Below are 10,000 nucleotides of genomic sequence, written 5' to 3'. Positions count from 1 at the left end.
TCTTACGTGACATGAGAACCTTCTTACGTGTCATGAGAACCTTCTTACGTGACGTGAGAACCTTCTTACGTGACGTGAGAACCTTCTTAGGTGATGTGAGAACCTTCTTACGTGACGTGAGAACCTTCTTACGTGACGTCAGAACCTTCTAACGTGATGTGAGAACCTTCTTACGTGACGTGAGGACCTTCTTACGTGACGTCAGAAACTTCTTACGTGAGGTGAGAACCTTCTTACGTGACGTCAGAAACTTCTTACGTGACGTCAGAAACTTCTTACGTGACGTGAGGACCTTCTTACGTGACGTCAGAAACTTCTTACGTGAGGTGAGGACCTTCTTACGTGACGTCAGAAACTTCTTACGTGACGTCAGAAACTTCTTACGTGATGTGAGAACCTTCTTACGTGATGTCAGAACCTTCTTACGTGATGTGAGAACCTTCTTACGTGACGTCAGAACCTTCTTATGTGACGTCAGAACCTTCTTAGGTGATGTCAGAACCTTCTTAGGTGATGTCAGAACCTTCTTACGTGATGTGAGAACCTTCTTACGTGACGTCAGAACCTTCTTATGTGACGTCAGAACCTTCTTAGGTGATGTCAGAACCTTCTTAGGTGATGTGAGAACCTTCTTACGTGACGTCAGAACCTTCTTAGGTGATGTGAGAACCTTCTTACGTGACGTCAGAACCTTCTTATGTGACGTCAGAACCTTCTTAGGTGATGTCAGAACCTTCTTACGTGATGTGAGAACCTTCTTACGTGACGTCAGAACCTTCTTAGGTGATGTGAGAACCTTCTTACGTGATGTCAGAGCCTACATTGGTTGATGTGTTGATGAGTCTTGGCTCCTGCACTCCTGAGGTCTTCTGGGATCCCTGACCCCTGAGTGACCCCTGAGTTGTGTAGTCGGCTCTGGTGACGTTAGTTCTGCTGCTGTTTGACAGAGTGTGTGTTTGACCTTTGACCTGCAGAACCATTGATGCTACAGAGACGTGATTCACTTCTGGACCAGTGAGCACGAGCTTAGATCCATCGATTAGTTCACAAAGTTACACACATCACTACACACACATAGATACACACATCACTACACACATATAGATACACACATCACTACACACATATAGATACACACATCAACACACGCATAGATACACACATCAACACAAACATAGATAAACACATCACTACACAAATAGATACACACATCAACACACACATAGATACACACATCAACACAAACATAGATAAACACATCGGTACACACATAGATACACACATCAACACAAACATAGATAAACACATCGGTACACACATAGATACACACATCAACACACACATAGATACACACATCAACACAAACATAGATAAACACATCGGTACACACATAGATACACACATCAACACACACATAGATACACACGTCAACACACACATAGATACACACATCAACACACACATGCAACACACACATCAACACACACATAGATACACACATCAACACACACATAGATACACACATCAACACAAACATAGATAAACACATCGGTACACACATAGATACACACATCAACACACACATAGATACACACATCAACACAAACATAGATAAACACATCGGTACACACATAGATACACACATCAACACACACATAGATACACACGTCAACACACACATAGATACACACATCAACACACACATGCAACACACACATAGATACACACATCAACACACACATAGATACACACATCAACATACACATTGATACACACATCAACACACACACACACACACACACACTCTCATGCACTCACACTCTCATAAATACACACACACTCACACACACACACACTCACACACACTCATGCACTCACACTCTCATAAACACACACACACACACACACACACACACACACACTCTCATAAAAACACACACACACACACACACACACACACACACACACACACACACACACACACACACACACACACACACACACACACTCTGCCTCTATACTGTTTCCATAGCGATGCATCAGAGCTGCTGGTGGTCGTTTGTTCTCTTGATGAAGATCTTGTTGAAGAAAGTCTTGAATCTCGTTTTTCTTTTGTGTTTTCAGTGAAACGTGTCATAGTTGTGAGTCTGTGGTGTGTGAACCCATGACTCCATACATTTCATCCTCAGGTGGTTCATCCTCTCACCGTTACCATGGTGACAGCTGTGATTATGTCACACTCACCTGGCCGGGGTCACCAGAGGTCATTCATGTTGACCTTTGATGGATTATTACGTTTTCATAACTTGTTTTTTCAACATTTCCAGTGTTGCTTGTGTTGAAGTTGTGCGTTGTGTTTACGTTGTGTTGTCTCCACACGTGTCGATGAAGATCTCTCGAGGTCATGTCTTGTGGCTCGTTGACTCCTGATGATCCTCAGACTCCGTCAGGTCCATCAGACACACTGAGATGATGGTCCTTCACCAGCGTCACAGTCTCACGTCAACGTCTCGTTTCACAAAGACCTGAAATAAAGAAGATTCTTCTCGTGTTTTTGAATCATTGTCTGGTTGATCCTGGAGCAGGTCCTGGTGTCAGCAGACCTTCTGTCTCCAGGATCAGGTTCACGAGGACATTAGAGAAGGTTGTCGAGGCCTCGATGAACGACGTGAGGATCGATCTCAGGCTCGCTGAGGAGGACACGATGGACGGAGATGATGAGACTCAAGAAAACACGTCGAGTCTCTGAAGACACTTGGATCTCGTTCTTCATCCGTTTACTCATCGTTTTCATTTGAAACGATGTGTTATTTGTGATCAGATCGAGTTCAATACATGTCAACATCTGACCTTCTCTGATGTTCTGACGGTCGTTTGGACCAGAGTTCGACCAGTGGTCATGAGAAGACTCCAGCGATGAAGCTCGTCCTTCACTAGATGCTCGAGTTCAATGTCATCAAAGCATGATAATGGTGATGATGATGGACGACTGATGAGATGATCGAAGTTTATCATACGAGAAACTCAAACTTCAATATGTTCAAATGTTCTGAGATCCAAGATGACATGATTGACACGATCCTGACGACTTGACTCTGACCTCATATTTGATGTAAACGTCTTTTCAAAGGATTTCAATGAGAAACATTTTCTCTCTGATCAAGGTCATGAGGTGAAGAAGTTCTTCAGCATCAGTGAGTCTCCGTTCATCTGTAAAGTTCTTTATCTGATGATTTCTTGTCTTCATAGAAGCGTCTGCTCACTTCGAAGCAGCAACAAGTAACATTTATTTATATTATTATTATTATTATCATATTTTCATGATAGTTTGATGTTCAACAGTCTTTTTTTTAAATTTTTATTTATTTTTATTTATTTATTTATACAGCGCTTTTCCAGACCAGGGTCACAAAGCGCTTAAACAATCAAAACAATATTCAAAAAAGGACATACTTTAAAGATCAAGATAATACTGAGAACAACACAGGAGTTCCAGAAATTCAAGGAAAAGCCTGAACAAATAGAAACGTCTTAAGATGTTTCTTGAAGGAGTCAGTAGATCATCAAGAGCAAAGAGAGAGAAGATCGTTCCAAAGCTTAGGAGCAACAGCCTGAAAAGATTTCTCTCCTCTGGTCCTGAGCCGTGTGCGTGGAACCATAAGTAGATTCTGATCCACAGACCTCAGAGCCCGAGCTGGGGTGTAAGGCTGGATCAGATCAGTGATGGAAGGAGGAGCCTGACCATGAATAGATCTGAAAGTAAGAACCAGAATTTTAAAGTTGATCCTGAAAGAAACTGGAAGCCAGTGAAGAGTTTGAAGGAGAAATGTGAGTTCTTCTACTAGAGCGGCTCAGAATTCTGAATCAACTGCAGACGAGACGATCCTTCTTGTTAAGACATGAAAACAAACTGTTACAATAGTCCAGACGAGAAGAAACAAACACATGGATTATAAGATCCAGATCATGTTCTGACAACATTTTCCTAAGTTTAGAGATTTTTCTCAGTTGAAGGAAACAGTTTCTGGTCAGTTTTCTTCAGTGTTGAACAAGAGACATGTCTTTATCAAATACAACACCCAGGTTTCTCAGGCTCAGTTTGACAGACTGACATAAGTCACTCAAGTACTGACTCAACCCTGGAATCTTATCATCAACAATCACCAGAGTTTCAGTTTTGTCCACATTTAGCTTCAAAGTGTTTTCACTCATTGTTTGATTTCTAGCAACAATTGACTAAGTTCAGCCTCTGGAGCTCAGTTGATAAACAGAGCAGTAGAGCTGGATGTCATCAGCAAACATGTGATAAGAAACATCTGGAAATCTCTGAATGATTTTACCGAGGGGAATCAAGTACAGCAAAAACAATAAAGGACCCAGAACAGAACCTTGAGGGACTCCACACTTGTCATGGATGTCGCTCTGATCCAGGAACGCCTGTTTTTTTTAGCAGAGGCTCCACAATGGTTTAAATGCATTAAAAACCCCTGTGGAAAGGGAGAGGTTCACCATATTGGTAACTCAGGGGCCAATTACATCAAATACTTTGATAAAAAGCCTACAAGGAAAAGTCTTGACTCACTTTTTACTTTAAATTCTACGACGAGTCACTGAGGAACGACTTTAAAATATCAGAAGATAAAACGAGCCTCTTTATCTTGTTTTTAAACAAAATGAACACGCAGAGAATTTAAAATGTGAAACTTCCGATAGTGCAGTTACACAATTCTGCCGCTAGGATGTGCCAGAAACACTGTTTGTAATGCTACAGATTGGGCCTTTAATATTGGTGCAGGTTTTTCCTTGACTTTCTGAGACTCTTGTGTTTTTCTTATGTTGATCTTTTAAAGTATATATTTTTACTGTCTATTGTTTTTGTTGAAGTTGTTTGTGACCCTGGTCTAGAAACATCTTTACGAATAACTATAACTTACCTACTTTACATATTTCAGTAAAAACATACATTGTATCCATCAGACTTAAAAACATCATAGATTTTTGTGTTTTATTTCATCTATAAAATAATTTGAGTCTGTTTCAATTCAACAAACCTCAGATACAAACCACCACTAGGGGGAGCCAGTTAAAATCCCACCGATGCAGCTTTTGCTAACGTAGCTTGTCTCACATGTTCTTTCATTCGTCGACGTCAGACAAACACGCGTGATTTTAACGTGTTGGAGCGACTGAAGCTGTCGACGCCTCATCAGAACTTTATTCTGTAAGAAATGATTTGCATCCTCGTGTCTCGTGTTTCTGTTCACGACTCTTGTGTTGTGTTCAGGGACAGTTGTTTAAACGCTCTGATGATAATATGCTGCAGGAAGTGTGTGTGTGTGTGTGTGTGTGTGTGTGTGTGTGTGTGTGTGAGTGAGTGTGTGTGTGTGTGAGTGAGTGTGTGTGTGTGTGTGTGAGTGAGTGTGTGTGTGTGTGTGTGTGTGTGAGTGAGTGTGTGTGGGGGTGTGTGTGTGTGTGTGTGTGTGTGTGTGTGTGTGTGTGTGTGTGTGTGTGTGTGTGTGTGTGTGTGTGGAGAGAGAGTGAGTGTGAGTGTGTGTGAGTGTGTGTGTGTGTGTGAGTGAGTGTGTGTGTGTGTGTGTGTGGAGAGAGAGTGAGGCAGGTAGAGCGAGTCTGTGGGAGGGAGAGAGAGAGTGTTGCAGCTTCTCTCACTTCTCTGCTGGAGCTTCGACTGCGAGGAGCTGCTGAGACTCAGAGGAGAAAGAAGAAGAGGAACGAGGGATGAATGAAGGAGTGAGGGCAGGAAGAAAAGTGACACCAGTGACCGGTCAAGACGGAGAAGAAGAGAAGAAGAACATTCATCCTTCCTGGTCCATAGAATGTCTCCTCCACAGCTCCAGCTCCGTCTTCTCCTCCTCCTCCTCTCCTCCTCCTGACTCTCATCCCTCTGTTCCGTCAGAGCAGCACCTGGACACACTTCCTCTCACACTTCCTCTAACACTTCCTCTCACACTTCCTCTCACACTTCCTCTCACACTTCCTCTCACACTTCCTCTCACACTTCCTCTCACGCTGCTGTGGACGCTGCAGCCTCGTGGATGTTCCCGGAGGATCCTGCTCTGAGAGGAAGTGATGGAGTGAACGCTTCCTTTGAAGGTCCTTGGATGAGAAGCTTCTGCACACTCGCTCTGACTTTGAGACACTTCCACGGCCGGTGAAGATCTTCTCAGCAGATCTTCTCAGCAGATCTTCTCAGCAGATCTTCTCAGCAGATCTTCTCAGCAGATCTTCTCAGCAGACCTCGCTCCACCGAAGCCATGCAGGTGTCCATCGCCTGCACCGACCACAACCTGAAGAGAGGGAATGGAGACCACAAGCCGAGCGCCACCAGCCCCAACGTGGTCAACCAGGCCAGAGCCAAGTTCAGGACCGTGGCCATCATCGCTCGCAGCTTCGGATCCTTCACGCCACGACACATCTCCCTGAAGGAGTCCACGGCCAAACACACAGGCATGAAGTACAGGTGTGTGTCAGGTGTGTGTGAGGGTGTGTGTCAGGTGTGTGTGTCAGGTGTGTGTGAGGGTGTGTGTCAGGTGTGTGTGAGGGTGTGTGTCAGGTGTGTGTGAGGGTGTGTGTCAGGTGTGTGTGAGGGTGTGTGTGTGTGTGAGGGTGTGTGTCAGGTGTGTGTGTGTGTGTGAGGGTGTGTCTCAGGTGTGTGTGTCAGGTGTGTGTGAGGGTGTGTGTCAGGTGTGTGTGTGTGTGTGTGTGTCAGGGTGTGTGTGTGAGTGTGTGTCAGATGTGTGTGAGGGTGTGTGTCAGGTGTGTGTGTGTGTGTGAGGGTCTGTGTGTGAGGGTGTGTGTCAGGTGTGTGTCAGGTGTGTGTGTGTGTGTGTGTGAGGGTGTGTGTCAGGTGTGTGTCAGGTGTGTGTGTGTGTGTGTGTGAGGGTGTGTGTCAGGTGTGTGTGTGTGTGTGTGTGAGGGTGTGTGTCAGGTGTGTGTGAGGGTGTGTGTCAGGTGTGTGTGAGGGTGTGTGTCAGGTGTGTGTGAGGGTGTGTGTCAGGTGTGTGTGTGTGAGTGTGTGTGTGTGAGTGTGTGTCTTGATGTGATAATGTTCCATGTTCTTCTGATCATTTAAAGATATAAAAGTACGGTGGCCCAGAAGTGCAAAACAAACTCACAAACTCTTTCACAATTTCATTAAATGTTGTGAATTTGTTTTGTCTTTGGTTTTGGTCACGAGAGCAAAATGTTGCAATAAAGAAACAACAAAAACACTTTTCTTACTTGAAAAACATCTTTATACGAGTTTGTTCTTTTATTTTTGTTTGATGTCAACAGTGTTTGGTTCCTCGTGTCGACTGTGACTCGATCCAGTCGCTCGAGACTTTGTGTAGAAAGAGGTTCTGGAGGCAGAGAAGGTCAAGAGGTCGTGAGCAAACGTTCAGAATCTTCCTGAACTTAACGAAGAAGGTTCTGGACGATAACTGGGTTCTAGAGAACGAGTGAAGCTGTGATTAATGGATGATTCAAGATTCATGAAAGAATTCACTGCTGAAGAATCAGATGAACAAAGTGTTCGTGAACACATGGTTGTGGTTCATCTGTTCGTGAACACATGGTTGTTGAGGTCCATCTGTTCGTGAACACATGGTTGTGGTTCATCTGTTCGTGAACACATGGTTGTTGTGGTTCATCTGTTCATGAACACATGGTTGTTGTTCATCTGTTCGTGAACACATGGTTGTTGTGGTTCATCTGTTCGTGAACACATGGTTGTTGTGGTTCATCTGTTCGTGAACACATGGTTGAGGTTCATCTGTTCGTGAACACATGGTTGAGGTTCATCTGTTCGTGAACACATGGTTGAGGTTCATCTGTTCGTGAACACATGGTTGAGGTTCATCTGTTCGTGAACACATAGTTGAGGTTCATCTGTTCGTGAACACATGGTTGTTGTGGTTCATCTGTTCATGAACACATGGTTGAGGTTCATCTGTTCGTGAACACATGGTTGAGGTTCATCTGTTCGTGAACACATGGTTGAGGTTCATCTGTTCGTGAACACATGGTTGAGGTTCATCTGTTCGTGAACACATGGTTGAGGTTCATCTGTTCGTGAACACATGGTTGAGGTCCATCTGTTCGTGAACATATGGTTGAGGTTCATCTGTTCACGAACACATAGTTGAGGTCCATCTGTTCGTGAACACATGGTTGAGGTTCATCTGTTCGTGAACACATGGTTGAGGTCCATCTGTTCGTGAACATATGGTTGAGGTTCATCTGTTCACGAACACATAGTTGAGGTTCATCTGTTCGTGAACACATGGTTGTGGTCCATCTGTTCGTGAACACATGGTTGAGGTCCATCTGTTTGTGAACACATGGTTGAGGTTCATCTGTTCGTGAACACATGGTTGAGGTTCATCTGTTCGTGAACACATAGTTGAGGTTCATCTGTTCGTGAACACATGGTTGAGGTTCATCTGTTCGTGAACACATGGTTGTGGTTCATCTGTTCACGAACACATGGTTGAGGTTCATCTGTTCGTGAACACATGGTTGAGGTTCATCTGTTCGTGAACACATGGTTGAGGTTCATCTGTTCGTGAACACATGGTTGAGGTTCATCTGTTCGTGAACACATGGTTGAGGTTCATCTGTTCACGAACACATGGTTGAGGTTCATCTGTTCGTGAACACATGGTTGAGGTTCATCTGTTTGTGAACACATAGTTGAGGTTCATCTGTTCGTGAACACATGGTTGAGGTTCATCTGTTCGTGAACACATGGTTGAGGTCCATCTGTTCGTGAACACATGGTTGTGGTCCATCTGTTCGTGAACACATGGTTGTGGTCCATCTGTTCGTGAACACATGGTTGAGGTTCATCTGTTCGTGAACACATGGTTGAGGTCCATCTGTTCGTGAACACATGGTTGTGGTTCATCTGTTCGTGAACACATGGTTGAGGTCCATCTGTTCGTGAACACATGGTTGAGGTTCATCTGTTCGTGAACACATGGTTGAGGTTCATCTGTTCGTGAACACATGGTTGAGGTTCATCTGTTCGTGAACACATGGTTGAGGTTCATCTGTTCGTGAACACATGGTTGTGGTTCATGTGTTCACGAACACATGGTTGTTGTTGTTCATCTGTTCGTGAACACATTGTTGTGGTTCATGTGTTCGTGAACACATGGTTGTGGTTCATGTGTTCGTGAACACATGGTTGACGTTCATCTGTTCGTGAACACATGGTTGACGTTCATCTGTTCGTGAACACATGGTTGAGGTTCATCTGTTCGTGAACACATGGTTGAGGTTCATCTGTTCGTGAACACATGGTTGAGGTTCATCTGTTCGTGAACACATGGTTGTTGTTGTTCATCTGTTCGTGAACACATTGTTGTGGTTCATGTGTTCGTGAACACATGGTTGTGGTTCATGTGTTCGTGAACACATGGTTGACGTTCATCTGTTCGTGAACACATGGTTGAGGTTCATCTGTTCGTGAACATATGGTTGTGGTTCATGTGTTCACGAACAGATGAACAACAACAACCATGTGTTCGTGAACACATGGTTGAGGTTCATGTGTTCGTGAACACATGGTTGTGGTTCATGAACACATGGTTGTGGTTCATGTGTTCACGAACACATGGTTGAGGTTCATCTGTTCGTGAACACATGGTTGAGGTTCATCTGTTCGTGAACACATGGTTGAGGTTCATCTGTTTGTGAACACATGGTTGAGGTTCATCTGTTCGTGAACACATGGTTGAGGTCCATCTGTTCGTGAACACATGGTTGAGGTTCATCTGTTCACGAACACATGGTTGAGGTTCATCTGTTCGTGAACACATGGTTGAGGTTCATCTGTTTGTGAACACATAGTTGAGGTTCATCTGTTCGTGAACACATGGTTGAGGTTCATCTGTTCGTGAACACATGGTTGAGGTCCATCTGTTCGTGAACACATGGTTGTGGTCCATCTGTTCGTGAACACATGGTTGTGGTCCATCTGTTCGTGAACACATGGTTG

The 10,000-nt window shown here is 44.0% G+C and overlaps 1 protein-coding gene across 3 annotated transcripts in view; it reads left to right on the top strand.

The window, feature by feature from the left end:
• The window catches only part of kcnab1a (potassium voltage-gated channel subfamily A regulatory beta subunit 1a), an 84,726-nt gene that overhangs the window by 15,580 nt on the left and 59,146 nt on the right, over positions 1–10,000 (top strand). For 2 of the 3 annotated variants that reach the window (XM_087794858.1, XM_087794857.1), the window contains exon 1: positions 5,686–6,478. The exons of the other annotated variant lie outside the window; for it this stretch is intronic. In XM_087794858.1, the coding sequence (XP_087650984.1) occupies positions 6,273–6,478 (206 nt within the window). In that variant the 5' untranslated portion in view covers positions 5,686–6,272. Of the gene's footprint in view, positions 1–5,685; positions 6,479–10,000 lie in introns of those variants that run through there. 3 annotated transcript variants of the gene reach the window in all.

This window comes from Callionymus lyra, chromosome 7 (assembly GCF_982586985.1).
Source record: "Callionymus lyra chromosome 7, fCalLyr1.hap1.1, whole genome shotgun sequence".
NCBI classification, from domain to species: domain Eukaryota; kingdom Metazoa; phylum Chordata; class Actinopteri; order Syngnathiformes; family Callionymidae; genus Callionymus; species Callionymus lyra.
The sequence above is the reverse complement of the archived record's forward strand: the minus strand, read 5'-3'. Positions and strand labels throughout refer to the sequence as shown.